The sequence below is a fragment of the Coccidioides posadasii genome, chromosome 4, assembly GCF_018416015.2.
Source record: "Coccidioides posadasii str. Silveira chromosome 4, complete sequence".
NCBI classification, from domain to species: domain Eukaryota; kingdom Fungi; phylum Ascomycota; class Eurotiomycetes; order Onygenales; family Onygenaceae; genus Coccidioides; species Coccidioides posadasii.
In genome coordinates this window covers 2,370,963-2,387,987 of record NC_089410.1, presented here as the reverse complement: position 1 = coordinate 2,387,987, position 17,025 = coordinate 2,370,963, and the positions used below count along the sequence as shown (strand labels likewise).

The window sequence follows — 17,025 nt, the reverse complement described above, 5'->3', positions numbered from 1 at the left end:
CAGTCCATTTTCTCCTAGCCATTATCTTCCTTGCAACGCCTTCGTACGCCATATTGAGCATGAGAGCTGTTACTCGATTGTCGCCCTAACAATCGGTCCCACCAGCACCATTTTCCTTAATGGATAATGCGCAAGGTGCCTCTGTAGCTGCAATGTTTAGCGATATAGATAGAGTTTTTAGAAAGCTCACTGCTTCTTCTCACGATTGTTCTCTTCAAGAACCACCGCAACACGCAACTGGATAGGCAATATGGACATCGGTCGTCGTTGGACCGTCAGGTAGAAGCTAGTAGGAGGTTAGAAAAAGGACGTGTGAGTCAGCCCGGCTTGCTCGTTGACTTTCTACATCAATGATTAAAGGAAGTGTTTTTCTGTCGCAATTCATCGAGCTGCTGTGACTCCATCAGCTTGATGCAAGAGTTATCAAAACAAACAGTCATATGTATATAAACAAGTCGATGACGTATTGTATTGGAGATATTATGGCGGACGAGGTATAAGGTGCCGTAAGCTTACTTTACAACTCTTGTTTACTCTTTGGACACTGCTGGATTTGTTAGGAAGTACCGCAACCTTAAGTTAACTCCCGTGTCAACCGCACATGGCCATGGCCGCGAAACCCAGCGAGAACTTGGAAGCAAGGTTCGGCAGAGCACGCAGTCATTCAAGCTAAACCACTTTCTCCGTACCAGAAAGAAGGAAAGCATGCATGTGGGAATCGAGTCATGTAGCTATCCCCAATCCTCTATGAGTAAACAGTGATGTGAATGTGACGGATTGAATCGATCCACGGCAGCTTAATGGGGTCGCTGTCAATCGAAATAAGCTTTCTACCTTGACGGAGCCTTAACCTTAATCTAAAGCTAATATCAACTTCTGAGACCCAATTGCCAAGGAGTCCTCAAAATTGACACCGAGAAACTATTCTCAGACCATGCACCGGGGTTGGAAGAGCCCTATTTGAGAGACGTTACAGGCCAAATACACAATAGATATCATTTAGAGGTGCTGTATGTTGTCAATCAAAATGTTATTTTCTTTTTCCCCAAAGCAAGCAGGGGCATGGAAACATGTGAGGAGTTGTGACCATCTCCCAGCCATCAGCAAACAGGGTTTCTGGAACCACAAAGCCAACAACAACAAAAGTTACAGTATTAATGTTTACCGAATCTATCAATGCTTTTGGGAGCCTACTACAGTCATAAATGCCTTCAGAGTCATAGCCAGTACTGCTTAACAGTGGAACGCCTTTGAGTTGGGATCCGTTACTCAATTGAAAACTGTATGCATTTCCCTCATTTTGAATTGTTGACGAGCATTCGTACCATGGCATAGCGCTGATTGCTCTGTTGTTTAGGAAAATAACTTCCTAATTGAGACCTCTGACTTCTGCCGCTATGTTTACTTCTAGCTAGAGCTTCTTCAGTTCCGTGCGATGAGCGTTTCATCCAGAGATATTCTATATGAGATAGGCCTTCGACTGAAGGAAGAAAAGAATCGGAAAAGCAAATACTTGCCCGTGTGTCCCCAGTATGCGTTTTCTTTTATCGATAAACGGCCCGTGGGTGAGTAACAAGTTTATCGTTTCCCTGCTAGCTGCACCGCCGGCGGTGTGCAACGGCCCTCCCATGAGTTGAGCGAAGAGATCCATGGAAGCGGAGCCCATAACAATCTCTCTGAAAGTTACTCCCAGTTAACTCCCCCGTAGTCGACATGTCGGTTCCATGGCAAAGCTTTGACTCCAAATCTAGAGGACTCATATTCCTGTTCAAGATGGGCCGTTTTGATGTGATGCGATACTTCTGGCGAAATGAAAAGACTCATAGCCATCCATATTGCTCATTGAGAGTCAGAACTTTTTATATGACTCGAGTTCGAAAAAATATAAATAGCCCGCTTGGTCGGTATTTCGAATCTTTCCTCCCTCGCTCTGTTCTGAGTCCCAAAAAAAAAAAAGAAAAACATTCAGTGCATATCATCCATTCTCAAGGAATAGTTGGTTAATACCTCTTGCACATATCTTTCATCCTCGGCAAGCGTCCTCTTTACGATGCAGAACACTCAGTCCGACTTTTTGCCAGAGAGTTTCACTGGATTGCTGGAGAACGACGTCAACGCCAACATCACTGCTCTGGACATGCCATCGGCTCCTGATGGCTACTACTCAGTCAGCCAATTTCCTAACGGCCCTGGCTCATTCATGTCTGACACTCAAATGGATCCATCGATCTCGAGAATGCCATGGTATGTATAAACCGCCCAAGTTATGGAGAATGACCCCTTTCTCCTAAGCAGACTTTGTTTATCAACCCAATAACTAACGGAGATTGCAGTGGAGGGGAAATGGGCGCAGCTCAACTTACCCTCAATCACCAAAATCCCGCAATGGATTCACAAATGGAGAATTCTCATGAGGACCTGGACACTTTGCTTGACTTGCCCGCGATTCCCGACTTGCCTTGGTCCGACAATTTCCTCTTCGACGACAATTCGGGTTCGGCTCCCGCAACTCAAATAGAGGGAAGAGAGGAAAACCCTGAAGGTCCTAGCGAGGGCCAAAGTGCGCCTTCGAGCCCACCCTACGAATCCAGCGGGCCGAGCCAGCCAGTCCCAAAGCGCTCCTTGCCGAAAGACGACGAGGATGCAAAAGCTCACGAGCGTCGGATCAAGAACCGATATTCGGCGAAGAAGACTCGAGAGAAAAAGAGAGATGAACTCGCAGCAATGACTGCTAAAATGGCGAGAATGGAACAGAAACTTCGACGCCATGAATTCTTCCACAAATCGATCCATTCAGTGTGCGATGCATATGGTGGAAGTTGCCCGGGCAATTGCCAGCTATCTCAATGCATCAAGCAACTTTTCGCCCGTCAGGGAATTAAAAATCTTCAGCATTTGGTACGTGAACTAGAGAACAACCAATAAAAAGAATAAAAAAAAAAAAAAAGAAAAGAAAAGGGAGGTGGGAAGAAGGGGGGCGAAGGTGGTGTGGTTGTACTGTGCTGTTACTAAAGAAGAATATTGTCTGTCAGCTTGTGGATGTCCAGACTGTCTTGAGCTTGCTTGCTCTTTTCTTTGGAACATGTTGAAAAGATTTTGTTCTTGTTTCCCTATATTCTTATCAGTGTATTTGTATCCTGCCTATTTTTCTTTTCCTTTTTCTGTTCTCTCATACAAAAAAAAAAAAAAAAAAAAAAAAAAAAAAAAGGAAAAGAGACCAGGAGTGGGAGGGAGGGATTTTATTTTCCTTAATAATGCTGTGCATGCAGAAGCAAGTTCAAGTCTGTATCATAGATTGCTTCTATTCTGTATTATTAGCCACCATTTTGCAATGAAATGTTTAATTATGCTTCAACTCATGCGACACGAATGCAATAATCAAAGGAGGAAATGGACTTAGCGCTGTGAAAGTTACCATGCAAAGGCTACGAGACTCTCAGAGGATAAACTCCATACTCTATGGTGTACACGGAAACTTGACAGGCCTTATCACCTTGCTAGATACGGAGTGTAAGAGTCCCCATAGTTGAATACCCTCGACTATGACTATAACTACCTCACTATGAGATCGCTCTTCTCTGGGCCACTGCAATAGTCCACAGCATATCGGGTTCTTGTAGGCAAAACTAGAAACGCGATGTTGCAGGACAAAAGTTTCGGCTGGTATGACCACCGGGTTTTGTCTGCAGCTTAGTTAATCCATCAATGCAGGGGCTCCTATTGGCTGATATGCCGACCTCGTCTCGTTTCGTTGCCGCCCCATGTCTGGTTGCCTCGTGGGGTCGATCGCCCCAAGATTCACCGCGGATCAACGAGCGAAGGGTTGAGACTCGCGCAGCGCTGACTTGATTCAAGACAATTCCAGCCTCCTCCCGAGCCCTATTGCGCTTCCTGCCATCCCGTTATCGAAATTGTGACGGCTTCTCGGGTCGCGCGCAGATTTCGTCCCATCGTCGTCCTAATCATCTCGACTTCCAACGGCCGGGAACAACCCTGTCCTGACGCTCAGTGCGGATCGTTCATGGCTGGCGTCTCTCTTCTTTCTCCTGGCTAGGCTTTGCAAACTCCTCGATTCGTTTGCTGCTAGCTGGAAAGTGCGCGCTCATAGAGTCTCCCGAGACCAATACGAATACTTGAGATTACCTCGTTAGACCTCCAGCCATCGTTCATGCTGTGTTCACCCTCGTCGAGCGGCTTCCTCTCCGGCCAAGACGACCCTTACGACATATTTTACGCCGATACTACGTGTTGAAACGGAATGCGTCAGCCCACCAAGTGGGAATGACCCATCGGCCGATATACTGGTCAAGGCTCCGCACCGAAGATTTTTTAAACCGAGTGCAATTCTTACAATAATGGCTGATAGTGAGGCCGCGGCAGATGTTGAGCGGACGGCGGTGGCTAAACAAAGGGTTCGTCAACCCGGGAAACAGAGATCGAAACTCAAAAATCAAGACAGGACACCTGCAGCTAAGAGAAGATGCGTCTCAACTGCATGCATTGCGTGCAGGAAACGGAAGTCAAAGGTATGCTTGCTGCAAATCCATTTAGACTATACATGCGCTAATAGAAATTACCTGCAAGTGCGATGGAAACACTCCTAGCTGCGCTGCGTGTTCCTCCGTTTACCATACGCCATGTAAGCACACCAATTTGTTTGTCTTTCCTGTGGCTAAGATATGATTGGTAGGCATATACGATCCAAACTCGGATCATAGACGCAAAGGTGTTTATAAGCAAGACATTGATAACTTGAAGAACCGGAACACAACACTTCAAACGTTGGTCGAAGCAATCCTCAACTACGATGAAGATGATGTTTTGGACCTCGTGCGCCAGATGCGGTCCAGCGATGACCTGGAGGCAGTGGCGGAATCTATCCTAACACGGCAATCTAAGAAGGATGGTTCAAAATCGGAACTCCCTTCTCGGAGCGATGAGGACATTGCTGCCTTTGGCGTACCGCAGTTTGAGTCCGAATTGGCTGGAAGGATAAGCGAGCTCAAGCTCGATGGCACGGTGAAGTACGTTGGCGGGACTTCGAACTTGATATTTCTACCTGCCAGTTCCGATTCCGATGACTCGGATCCATGCCTACCCGGCTTAAGTAGTGCTGAGCCTCTGGATGACTCGATTAGATGCTGGACTACGGTCACAAAAAGCAAGGAATTGATTCGTCACCTGCTCACGATGTACTTTACATGGCACTATCCCTACTTCACGACTTTGTCAAAGAGGTTGTTTTATCGCGATTTTGTACGAGGCCGACCAAGTGAATACTGCTCTGCTCTACTCGTCAATGCCATGCTTGCTCTTGGCTGCCACTTCAGCTCCTGGCCTGCCACTCGCGAAGATCCCAATGATTCTGCAACCGCTGGAGATCACTTTTTCCGTGAGGCGAAGAGGTTGATCCTGGAACACGATGAGCATGAGAAGGCTAGACTCTGCAACGTGCAGGCTTTTGCAATAATGTCAGTCCGAGAGGCTGGCTGCGGTAGGGAAGGCTCTGGTTGGGTGTATAGCGGCATGAGTTTTCGTATGGCTTATGATTTGGGGCTAAATGTGGACGCGACGGGCATTGGTTCTAATCGGTTAAACGACCAAGATATAGACGCACGTCGCATCACCTTTTGGGGGTGTTATTTGTTTGATAAGTTAGTAGATTCACCGCTTAACTTGGATTGTTGTCTAACAAATGTGCAGGTGCTGGTCAAACTATCTAGGTCGACAGCCACAGCTATCCGGCGCGCAAATTACAGTCCCCAAAGTTGATGTTTTTCCTGATGAAGATTCAGAGATGTGGTCACCTTACACAGATGTTGGAGTTTCGCAAGAGCATGTGCAACCTGCTCGGACAAGGGCGGTTGCACTGCAAATTTCCAAACTCTGTGAAATTAGCAGTGATTTATTGTCAAGCTTTTATAATCCTATCCCTGTGAACAGACATATGGGAAAGCAAGAAGAGCTCAGACGACTAAGTCAGCTACACACCAGACTTGAAGCATGGAGAAAAGATCTGCCGAAAGAGATGGAACCAAAGGATGGGCAATTGCCCCAAGTTTTACTTATGCAGTAAGCCAAAACTTAAAAGTGCTAACAACCGAACTATTAGTCTCTTGCTAACCCATATTAGCATGTTTTTCCAATTACTTTTTATCCATCTCTACAGACCGTTCCTCAAGTATACCAAAGCAACATCTCCCCTCCCGCAGCACGTTTCTCCAAGGAAACTCTGCACACAAAGTGCTTCCATGATTTCGAAGCTGCTTCGAATCTATAAACGAAGTTACAATTTGCGCCAAATATGCAATGTCGCTGTGTATATTGTCCATTCGGCATGTACGATCCATCTTCTTAACCTTCCCGATAAGGCGTCACGGAGAGATATTGTATACGGTCTCAAAAACCTGGAGGAAATGGCAGAGAGCTGGCTATGTGCCCGCAGGACTCTTCGGATTCTAGATTTATCTGCACAGAAGTGGCATATCGCTCTCCCCGCTGAAGCCACTGCCATCCTAGAGCGGTCTCACGCGAAATTTGGCTCTTGGGCTTCCTGGGATCAAGTGCACTCTTCATCCACTTCTGATGAGTCAACTAAAATGCCCAGCCAGGAGGCCCCATCGATCCCTTCAACCCGTGGATCAAGTCCCGATGAAAATTTGAAATCTGTTCAAGCTCATCCTCAACCAGCAGGAACTCCGTTGCAAGCGATGCCTCAGTTCGCCCAGGCTTTCCGTCCCGTTTCCCAGAAGTCGGCGATACATCCATCGCAATCCGTTAAAGACTTTCAATGTAACCCATCACTCCCAGAACCGCCTCCAAAGCCTTCCTGTTATACAGATGTGGATATTCAGCCAAAGTTGGAGGATTCTGGATCTCCGCCAATTTTAACAGTGACTGATACTTCCTCCACAAGTTTGGAAGCACCTCAAATTCCAGCCTTTGCCGAGATTGACAATCTTGTGGAGGAGAGTCAGGATTGGTGGTTCAAAGACCAGAACGCTTTAGCCCTTGGGCTAGACAACTGGGACTGGGGTAGCCCAGATGGAGCCTGTGGAGATATTGACGTCGAACGGACGATGCCGCCAACAAGCACGCCGACACCATCTTTTGGAGAGAATCCTCACTTGATACCTGGTCAGGTTACCGGAGTGATCAGCCCCAATATAGGAGTGCATACTGCTCCCCATGCCTACAGCGGTGGCTATTATGTCCCTGAGTCCACACCTGACAGCATCAATGTTACACAGGCTTTTACAGGGCCGCCATCTGAACCTGGGATTCACACCCCCAACCAAATGTACTATTAACAATAACATCGCAATCAGTCGATTGTGGCTCATGACTTATGAATTGTCATCTCATTGTAATCTGGTGCGGGATTTTTTTTTTTTTTTTTTTTTTTTTTTTTTGGTTGATTTTTGATATTCTGTCCATTTGTGATTCTATAGATGGTTCTATGTGAGAAGCCTTGCTTGTAGAAAGCATTTGCCTCACATACCCTCAACATTTCTCCTTTTGGCTCTATCTTTTGGGAATTGGGGCTGTTGTACATCAAATTGGCACTGGTATGTTTTCTTTTCGGCCCCCCCGCTTTTTTTTTTTTTAAAAAAAAAAAAATTTCGGGCTAAACAGGATTTATGGATATCTTCTTTCTTTATGTGCAAACTTTCTCTGTGGAAAGTTCGGCTTTTGGATTCCGCTTTGGGAACCTGATATCGATTCTTGGATGTACATAGTTGATTTAGAGTGTATATATTTTAATAATTTTCTTGTATTTCAGCTGCTTTGGGCAATTTAAATCAGGACATTTTGCCTCCCAGGTTTATAAACATATACATTGCATGTGGTGAAGGAAATAAGCCAAACGCAAGCATGGAACAGGGCGTTGGTATCACTGTTGATTGGTTTCTTGTTAGCATCTAGCAGCAAACACTCAAGAAACATTGAAAGAGTGGAACCCACCAAAAAGTAATCTGCAACGGGTTTCTTTGCTGGCATTCCTCTGGTATCCTGAGGTGCAGCATCGAATACTCTGTATCTCCTCCCTGGTCCGACGATACTTCGCCTCTCACCACGTCCACCTCGGATGCCGCCCAGACTCCGACCATAGTCACCATTACTTCTCGAGATGGTGCCTCCACCACTCGCATCCTCACCTAATTCTAATATCGCGGCAACATTGCCACACCTGTAGCAGTAATTTGGTGCTGACCAAACTGTCACAATACCACCATCGAACATCTCCTTGAAGCCTTCCATGACGAGTTGATGTGCGCGAGCAATCAAAGAGAGATCGTTCTTATAGCTAAAATGCTTCACGATGTCTGCACCGAAGAGGAAGCCTGCACCTCTGGGACTTAAACCCCACCCTTCTATCTCATCAGGGTCAGACCAGAGTAAATCGCACATGGCACCTTCGTGGGGCACTTCTTGCTTTCGATCGATGAGACGGATCTTATCCACGCTGTCGACAAGCGGTGAAAGCCCACCGTGAACGCAAAGAACAGCGCCCGAACTGCTTGACAGACTCCCTATGCTGTCAGAGGTCGCCCCTGTCCCCGCAGGCCCCGTTCTGGACGGCGTGCTGGTGGGAGCTGAGGATATGTCTCTGGGTGGTGAAACGTCCCGGATATCGTTCGCCAATTCCTGCGATCCACGGTCCCTCCGTCGATAGGCTGCGTATGTGACTTCGCCTTTCGAATTTAACACTTCAATCTCGAGTATCCCGTCCTCGCTGGTCGAAGACCCGGTGATGGAATGTGAAGTGCCCAAGGAATCGTGGACCATCGACGTTGATGGCCCCGTTGGTTCCAGTTCTGAACTGGCGCCCAGGACCAAAGCGCCCAAAGCTAAATAGTCAAATACCTCGCAACAATAACGCCAAACATTCGCATTACCATATTTTCGAATACATTCATCATAGAACCCATAAACTGTCGTGATCTGTCTTGATTCATGATTACCCCGGATCAACGTGATCCTATCTGGATATCGCACTTTCAAACACAGTAGCAAGAGGAAGGACTCGAGGGAGTAGAAACCGCGATCAACGAAGTCACCCATAAAGAGGTAGTTGGTATCAGGGACATCACCACCGACGCGAAACAGTTCCATCAAATCATGAAATTGGCCATGGATATCTCCACAAATCGTGACCGGAGCATCGACGGTGACGACGTTGCCCTCTTCGATGAGTAGCTCGCGGGCTTTGTAGCAGAGTTCGCGGACTTGGGGCTCGGGGATGGGGCGGCATTTGCGCAGTTGCGCGATGGCTCTGTGGTAAAGGGAGAACGGTAGTCAGCAGTGTGTCGCAGCATCAATCAAAAGAACTTACACGTACTTGTCAAGGTCACTCATTTTGTAGGGAGAGTGTTCGATGCTTACAATCAGCTCATGCGGCGCGCGCTCTTGGGCTGCTTCGGCACAAGCGAGTGAGGCTTTGTCTATGTTTGCAGGAGTTCTGGCTTCTTCATTTTTAAGAAACAGGAAAAAAAGAATAGTGAAGGACTGACGCTAGACTAGGATGGAGACATCGCTTGTCAGGAACAAGATACCTACGACGGTAAGCCGAGCTGCGAAGCTTCGATGGCGATAAGGACTTCACAGCCGATTTCTGGAGCGCCAAGCCATTGACGCGCTCCAACTCTGAACCCCAACCACTTTAAACTCTGCAGATCGCAGAAATCAGCACCGCTCACCCATGAAATCCCCAAGCATATTTCTTGCATTCCTTTATTCTGTAACCCCCCTTCCCCCCAAACAGCTCTTAGAAAGCAAGTTGTCCTTTAACAATGCTACTTGCTGCACTGATTTTGGGGATCACGGGTCGGATAACAAAGTACAATCCTGATATGGCCGGTGGGAGCGTTGTTACTCCTCTTATCCTTCCAACGTCTTTGCATTAGCCTCGTCCTATCACTCAGAAAAATGGCTCTGTCGAATATTCCCGCAATGGAAGAAGGAGAGCTAAAATATCTGGTTTCCGGTGAATTGCAATGATAACCCAGAGAGCAAGGAATTCTCAAGGACTCCGAGTTGCTCATATGCCCTTAAAACCTCAATACTTTGGCAATGTCTACTGGTATGTCCTAGATCGCAGGCACAGTGACACAAGCGGTAAAGAGCTAGTGAAAACTTTTTTCAAATTGAAATGTCGGCGACCTGAGCTACACGGAGGACAGAAAAAGCGCCTTGCACTTGAGTACTACGACAAAGAACAGGTGGAGTCGGGCGTGGAGAAACGACTCGTGTTAAATAGAAGATAGAAGAAAACGATGTCGAACTCGGCAGAAAACTTGCAGAGTTCCAGCAAATTTGAACCAAGATGGTGGTTTTTCGCCACGAACTGAACACAAGGTCAGCTGTATTTCCAACTCCGTCATCGATAAAAAATCGGTAGTTGTTAAAATGGCAAAAATGACCCAGAAATCGATGGACGAGTGATCCGCCTATGATGACCTTTTGATAGGCATCAGCAGCCCCTTTTTATGTTCCTAGTCATCAAATAGAAGAAACGACAAGCTTGCCCGTTGTGAGGAGATGATTCTTGCCATTCTCAAAAGCAAACACTCAAACAAGAATGCCCCATATTTCCCTAAGGGAGCTCTGGCGGTTTGTGAATCGGGAATTCAAGAGGACGCATGGGTATCAGTGCAACCACCAAATGTGGTACATTTCTAGCTCCGATCTATAGAGTAATTCTTTAGGTGCCTGGGCCCGCGTTACAGCCTCCTCATATTGATCTCGCGGCATAAGCCGGAAGTGGTTGTGCTCGGGGGACGAATGGTGATACAAATGGTAGATTGGAGTGCGTGAGAAGCCAAGGCCCTGCTTCTCTTTGGGGTTCTGGTCCATGCTAACTAGGAGTGTTTTATTGCATCACCAATTTACGTAGTCCGCCGAAGAACTTGATGTACTTATTTATTGCACGAGGCACTACGGAGTACTTCGTAAACAGCGTTAGGTTGTCTGCAGAGTACTGCATACAGAGTAAGTGGATCAGGCGTTAAGTGTTCTTCGCCCGGCTTGTCATCCGCTGCGAATAACTTCTGTGCGGAGTTGGCTTGGGGGCCCTGCTGAAAGGCTTGCTGTCGGCAGTCTCACCTTGTCAATGCGTATACTCCATAATGTTTTTGCGGGGCGACGAAGCTGGCCCAATGGTGAAGTCACGTGACAGTATGTTTTGCACACACCCCGATTAGCCAATTCTTTTCTGAGTTGAAGCCCGAGATCCATTCCAAAGTGCGCAAGAAATAAAAATCATCGGGATTCACTCAATTGCCCCCATGTGCAGGTCACAATGAGACAAGTTGTGTAGGTGCGTTCGAAATTTTCGGGGCTTAATTAGAGAGAGGTTGCAACTCGGCTGATATCCTTCTTTTCAGGAATAAAGCCACCGGGGACTGTTGACTGAAGTACGCAATGCGGGAGTTGATGAAAACGTACACCTAAAATACCTGTCCCAATGCCCCCGCACCTCCATCCGCGGTCGCGTTCGACCACATCGCTCTTTACAGCGACGCTCCTAGCCTCGTTCCTAATTGTCGGAATGCCGCATCTTTTCCCATGTCCCGCGCCCCGTCGTACGTTAGCGGACTCCGAAATGATAACGATGCCGGACGGTCAACAGAGAATACGAAGGCGTAGAAGAAAAGAAACAGGAAAAGTACCAGAATCACCGGGAGAATTGCTTTCCGAGCAGGCCCATGAATTGGACGACGCTGCAGCAGAATTCCGTCACATGGACGCGGAGGCAAGAAGGCTCACGAAGATGGGTAGAGAGTGCCCGGTCCCGAAGCCCAAGGGTATCGTTGGCCAAATTCTCGGCCTAGATGCACGAAGGGAAAGTGGTGGCGGAGCCGATTTCAGAAAATTAGATGCTCCGCCCAGAGGAAACGACGGATGACCAAGGCCCGTTGATGCGAAGGCCGTCGACTTTTAACGGCCATCCTATGTACATTATCAATTTCCGAGTTTATACGCGGCATGAGATTGGAGTTATTGCAATATCATATTTGGGGCGTGTAACCCGACTGATCTTGGGAAGGACGTTGCACGTTTATAGTCGGATTCTTTTTATACGCTGATTTAGGACGGCACAATGTTGGACAAGGAAGATGATATCTGGTGGTTGAGCCTGTATCATCTATTGCTATCGTGGCTAGAGAGCCCCGATATATGTACTTTATAGATGCGGTTACGGCGTAGCAATCTGTGTGAACAAGGGACTAAACCCCTCCATATTCCAGGACGATCCGTTCAGAAACCATACAAGGCCAGCTTTCAATTACATTCTGATGATGAAATAGTCTTTCAAAGATCAGATGAAAAGTGCAGCCACTCCCAAATTATTGTATATCGGGTAACTAAGACAGAAATTATTTATCTCCACTGGTCGATAGAGCCGGAGACAAGGGTTGCAAGGGCAGGGTCGCGAACGCCCATCATTTCAGGAATTGATGGTTGCGTTAGCATCTTTAAAGGCCAACAACAATACAAAAACTAAAAATAAACAAAGCCTTATCAGCCAGATTTATCAGAGTGAATGTTTCATGAATTGTCATTCTTGATACGCTTAACTAGGCGGCGTTGTCTTGACGAGCGGATTCCACCCGAATATCCTCCTGGCCGTCCGACCCTCCGGCATCAAGATGGAGCTTTGCAGGCTCTGTATTGACCTCTGCACGAACCCAAAGCATTCGAAATGGATCTGCCCATTACTTCTGCTAGCAGAAAGTGTTCTATGTTCCCTTATTGTTTGGAAAATACCGTGTAGGTCTAATCGCCCCTGTCATGGCCTACGATTACCGCAGCTCACCTGGTAATGTTTGTGACCAGACACGGAGATCGACTGGTCCACTTATATGCAACAAGTTTCGATATTTCTCTCCGGTGAACGTGACTATACGCTTATCAAAGGTTCTACGGGACCCCTCGTCTACCCTGCGGGACATGTCTACGCGTTCTCCCTTCTATATTCCGTGACAGATGAAGGACGGGACATCGCGTTTGGCCAAATTATATTCGCCGGGCTATATATTGTTGCGCTGGCTCTTGTCATGGCAACATACTGGTCGGCCGGTGCTCCGCCGTACATATATCCACTTCTTGTGTTGTCAAAGCGCCTGCATAGTATCTTTATGCTCAGGATGTTTAATGACGGGATTGCGACGCTGCTCCTTTGGGCGACAATATACATGCTCCAGAAGCGTCGATGGTCCACTGCCGTTATTCTATGGTCAGCAGGAGTCAGTGTTAAAATGACTCTCCTCCTAGTTGCTCCTGCGCTTGCGGTAATTCTTACTTTAGCCGTCGGGTTTCCCAGTGCATTAGGCTTAGGGATACTATCTTTGCTTGTACAGGTGCGTCAACACAAAATATCCTTCTTATTCTCTGAACTAATAGATATGTATAGCTTCTCATTGCGATTCCTTTTTTGCAGAAGAGCCCTGTCGGATACTTTTCAAGAGCCTTTGAGTTCACAAGGCAGTTTCTTTTCAAATGGACCGTCAACTGGCGATTTGTTGGCGAGGAAATATTCCTTTCTAGGTCATTTTCATTGACGCTATTGGTTGTGCATCTATCTCTTTTAGCTCTTTTTCTTGGATTCTCCTGGTTACACCCATCACGGAAGTCTTTGACACAGATTGCCAGAGATATACTGCAAGGGAAAAATACACGATACACCCTCACAACCAACTTCATTACCAAAACTATGTTGACTTCGCTGGTTATAGGTTTCCTGTGCGCAAGAAGCCTGCACTACCAGTTCTTTTCGTACCTGGCATGGGCTTCGCCATTGTTGCTCTGGGAATCAGGCCTTCGACCACTTTATATTTTCGCGTTATGTCTAATACAGGAATATGCTTGGAACGTATATCCAGGCACATCCTTGAGTTCAATGGCGGTTGTGATGGCCCTTGCATCTCAAGTCTTAGCTCCCGCTTTAAACTAAGACAAAAATGCCAAATGAGAAGCTTTCTTGTTTGCAAGGGGGGCAGAAGGGAGGGCGGGCGGACGGATCGTACTCGAGATCGATCAATCCTACATAGAAGCTTGCTTATCCTCAGGGAATTCGATAAGTTTTCATCTTGCACTATCCGCCTGTCACTCTTCATCCGAGGCGTCCGATGGCGGCATTTTGCCCACATTGGAGTCTTCGTCATCGCTATCCGGTATGGGTTGTCTCACAAACTCTTTCGGCCTGCTAAAAGGATTAACATATGGCAGGTTGGCGGGGAAACATCGAAGCGCACTAACCAAAAATCCGCTTTGCGCCATGCCTTTTCGTCTCTCACAATGTTTACTATTTGCCCAGAGAGTTTGTTATCCCTCTCTTCAAGTGCATTCGTATCAACGACGACAAAGGATCCCCGTTTCATCCATATAGTTGAGCGAAACCGAGCGGGCAACTCCACCAACATCGACTTCTTGGACGGCAGTTCCACGGAATAAAGGTTATTTCCGGTCGCGCGGATAACTCTGGCGATTCGATGGCCTTCTGGCAGAGCAGATGGTGGTATGAGAGTCTCTTCAGCTGTAGCCAGCAGCCTCCTTCTTGGTGGCGCCATGATCCTGCTCGTGATGAAGCTGAAAGTTTGATAACAGCCAACAAGACTGGTTGTTTTGTGGGTTTGGATATCTTCTCGTGCCAAGACTAAACCTTCCCCGTGGATCGATTGATGGATCTTTTGGTTGGTTGAATGGAGCCGAGCTTGCCGCATTTGGCCTAGTGCAGATCGGTTCTACTTCTACGAGCAAACATCGGAAATGCTTCGTGCTTCAACGCCTGTTTTCCTCGCTACAACTTCATGCTTCAGCCATCTTACGAGGTATGAAGGGAATCGGCTCCAATCCTTGATATGCGAGATCCTGCATTTGCTCTACTAGGTATCAAAATCGAAGTACACGACTCAGACCACAAAAATATAAAGTTCAAAAATCGCCGAGATTCCTTGGAGTGTGGAAAAGCATTGGGCCATAATTGAATCGCGAGCATCTCGCCGATGATCGATAATCAGCAAGTATCGCTGTGATTGTTGCCTCCATCATGGCAAGCCGCTCCGCAGAATTTGATAACCTTGATTTCGCCGTTCGGTCCACCAATGCATTGGAAAAGAGTATTCTGGACGTGCCGTGGGTCGGTCGGCAGCTTCGCTTGGTGCAACGCTTGAACGATTTGGGCATAATAGTTTCCTAATGCCGAAGTTAGGACAGAGATCCAGGAGTAGTATGGAAGAACATGTGCCAGTCCTCTCAACTTACCTTTCCTCAAGAGGACGTAGCCGCAGTACTGGAGACCGGTCTGGCAATTGTCCGCAGCCACAAGAGAAGCCATCGCGCCCACGACGGCGAGGGCAATTGAAGTAAATTTGACCATGGTGTCTAGTTGAGGGTTTGGCTTTCGCGACAAGAGGCTCGGGGAGTGGTTTAAACTGAGAGATTGATTTTGCTTGATTGTTGAACAAGACATACATTTGAGCGGGAGAGTGACGGGTTTATATAGACTTGGATTCTCATGTCTTCACACATGTGAATCCTTTGATTATTCTAATTGCAATAGCAAAGGCAAGCGCCATAGTGAAATGGATGAGAAAGTCTGCATGGTCTGTAGTCTGCAAGCTGCTTACCAATAGGGGTGTATAACAATGTGTTAGTTCTGCTTGTTCCGTTTCCAATGCAACATGAAGTTACAACTGCTCAATAGGAGGTCAGAAGTTGAGCAACTTCATGCACTTTGAAGGATTGTGGATAAGTCGAGATGTAGATGTTTGTGTTAGGTTTCTTGTCATGTTGCTGTTGTTCCCGGGAAGAAAGTTCATGAATTTGATATGTGGTGCATTAGATAGTTATCTTCCCGTTTCGGACTCCGTCAACGCAAACAAGCAATCCGTAGTTGCAATTATATGGAGTTTCATTTTTCATTTTTTTTTCATTTTTTCAATTTTTCAATTCTTTTTATTATATATATATACACACATTCATATACTGATCCTAAGCTTGATTTGGCATTTCAAGTCGGATCGCTAAAGTTGCTGATGGGATCAGGCTAGAAGATGGATCGGTGCGGATGGAGTCCCAATTTACACGCTTTCCAAGGCACAAGAAGACGAATATATCGACATATGGAGTCCTTTGCTGCAAGACAGGCCGTGGAGACCTGTCTTCAGGGGGAAATATTGGTGCAGATCATCAGGCCATATTCAGAACAAGGGATTCCACCTTCGGGAGGTTACATCCTGGCTATTCCGGGTCAAAGACGGGCTAATTTTACGAGCTGTTCGAAGTCTGCCAAAATTAGCCGGCGATTCCAGGTGGCCTGCCACGGTTGGGCATCCCTGACATGCTGCAGGATAATTCTTCGCTTTGGGGTTCAGAAATTTAATTACTCCTACCCAGATTCAACAGAACAGGATCCCCCATTTCTGGGCCTGCATCATTGTCCCGCCAGCCCATAAAAAGCATGGTCCTGACTCCTCCGGATAGGGCAATTTCCCGCAAAGCTTGAGATTGTGCCGGAGACACTACTTGAAGCTATGGAGTAATCACTGACAAGTTCCTTCATTGCTTGCATCACACCTGCTCGTCAGCTTGATTAACTACCTCAGCAAGCCGCAAGGCGGGTTCATCACATACCTGACTGAGGTTTTTGCCGTCAAATACATAAATAGTCCCCAGCTAGGGAGCCTCGGCAAGTCCTCTGTACTGGCATAAAATGTCCTTGATGAAGACAAGACATCTGAAACTTTCCATAGACATATGCTTGTCAGATGTCTTCGTTCGGCTCCACCTAACTAACCAAGGCGGTGGGCTATTGGAACATTTCGGGAGCGTTGCACCGCCTCCTACGCGATGGCAAAACGGGGCAATGAGCGGCCAGCATCGCACGCGCGGCCGAGCCAACAGGTTTGGAAACAAACCTAAACATTTTAGGTTTACTTAGCCATCCTCTGGATTCCTGTCATCCCCAAAGTACTCGACTTGACCACGGACATCGAGTGAGAAAGCTGCTTCCCATCCCTC

At 47.0% G+C, this 17,025-nt stretch overlaps 7 protein-coding genes across 7 annotated transcripts; 4 read left to right on the top strand and 3 right to left on the bottom strand.

The window, feature by feature from the left end:
• Positions 1–2,050: 2,050 nt before the first annotated feature.
• Positions 2,051–2,925, top strand: D8B26_007618 (uncharacterized protein; the record flags this gene model as incomplete). Its single annotated transcript, XM_003067127.1, has 2 exons — positions 2,051–2,244; positions 2,334–2,925. 2 exons carry the CDS (start codon positions 2,051–2,053, stop codon positions 2,923–2,925), a joined length of 786 nt encoding a protein of 261 aa, XP_003067173.1.
• Positions 2,926–4,339: 1,414 nt separating this feature from the next.
• On the top strand, positions 4,340–7,310 carry D8B26_007617 (uncharacterized protein; the record flags this gene model as incomplete). The annotated part of the gene is made up of 5 exons (XM_003067126.2): positions 4,340–4,526; positions 4,585–4,639; positions 4,691–5,654; positions 5,704–6,072; positions 6,134–7,310. The coding sequence occupies exons 1-5, from the start codon at positions 4,356–4,358 to the stop codon at positions 7,308–7,310; spliced, it is 2,736 nt and encodes a 911-aa protein (XP_003067172.1). The 5' UTR covers positions 4,340–4,355.
• A 470-nt stretch (positions 7,311–7,780) lies between these two features.
• D8B26_007616 (uncharacterized protein) lies at positions 7,781–9,360 on the bottom strand (the record flags this gene model as incomplete). The annotated part of the gene is made up of 3 exons (XM_066125589.1): positions 7,781–7,897; positions 7,966–9,277; positions 9,344–9,360. 3 exons carry the CDS (start codon positions 9,358–9,360, stop codon positions 7,895–7,897), a joined length of 1,332 nt encoding a protein of 443 aa, XP_065981673.1. The 3' UTR covers positions 7,781–7,894.
• A 1,868-nt stretch (positions 9,361–11,228) lies between these two features.
• Positions 11,229–12,282, top strand: D8B26_007615 (uncharacterized protein). Its single transcript, XM_003067124.2, has 2 exons — positions 11,229–11,320; positions 11,388–12,282. Exon 2 carries the CDS (start codon positions 11,468–11,470, stop codon positions 11,906–11,908), a length of 441 nt encoding a protein of 146 aa, XP_003067170.1. The 5' UTR covers positions 11,229–11,320; positions 11,388–11,467; the 3' UTR covers positions 11,909–12,282.
• Positions 12,283–12,653: 371 nt separating this feature from the next.
• ALG3 (dolichyl-P-Man:Man(5)GlcNAc(2)-PP-dolichol alpha-1,3-mannosyltransferase) lies at positions 12,654–13,957 on the top strand (the record flags this gene model as incomplete). Its single annotated transcript, XM_003067123.2, has 3 exons — positions 12,654–12,774; positions 12,841–13,364; positions 13,418–13,957. The coding sequence occupies 3 exons, from the start codon at positions 12,654–12,656 to the stop codon at positions 13,955–13,957; spliced, it is 1,185 nt and encodes a 394-aa protein (XP_003067169.1).
• A 49-nt stretch (positions 13,958–14,006) lies between these two features.
• Positions 14,007–14,590, bottom strand: D8B26_007613 (uncharacterized protein). Its single transcript, XM_003067122.2, has 3 exons — positions 14,263–14,590; positions 14,152–14,206; positions 14,007–14,098 (listed from the first exon to the last, which is right to left on the bottom strand). The coding sequence occupies exons 1-3, from the start codon at positions 14,571–14,573 to the stop codon at positions 14,069–14,071; spliced, it is 396 nt and encodes a 131-aa protein (XP_003067168.2). The 5' UTR covers positions 14,574–14,590; the 3' UTR covers positions 14,007–14,068.
• A 243-nt stretch (positions 14,591–14,833) lies between these two features.
• On the bottom strand, positions 14,834–15,533 carry D8B26_007612 (uncharacterized protein). Its single transcript, XM_066125588.1, has one exon. The coding sequence runs from the start codon at positions 15,473–15,475 to the stop codon at positions 15,020–15,022; it is 456 nt and encodes a 151-aa protein (XP_065981672.1). The 5' UTR covers positions 15,476–15,533; the 3' UTR covers positions 14,834–15,019.
• Positions 15,534–17,025: the final 1,492 nt, after the last annotated feature.

What these genes read in the sequence shown, in the direction of transcription:
- D8B26_007613 (XM_003067122.2), bottom strand. Translation starts at nt 14,573, where the DNA reads ATGGCGCCACCAAGAAGGAGGCTGCTGGCTACAGCTGAAGAGACTCTC. An exon ending in TGGCGCAAAGCGGATTTTTG is followed by an intron (nt 14,207 to 14,262) that starts GTTAGTGCGCTT and finishes TCCTTTTAGCAG; the next exon opens with GCCGAAAGAGTTTGTGAGAC. An exon ending in GCGATGACGAAGACTCCAAT is followed by an intron (nt 14,099 to 14,151) that starts GTGGGCAAAATG and finishes ACAGGCGGATAG; the next exon opens with TGCAAGATGAAAACTTATCG.
- D8B26_007615 (XM_003067124.2), top strand. Translation starts at nt 11,468, where the DNA reads ATGCCCCCGCACCTCCATCCGCGGTCGCGTTCGACCACATCGCTCTTT.
- D8B26_007612 (XM_066125588.1), bottom strand. Translation starts at nt 15,475, where the DNA reads ATGTCTTGTTCAACAATCAAGCAAAATCAATCTCTCAGTTTAAACCAC.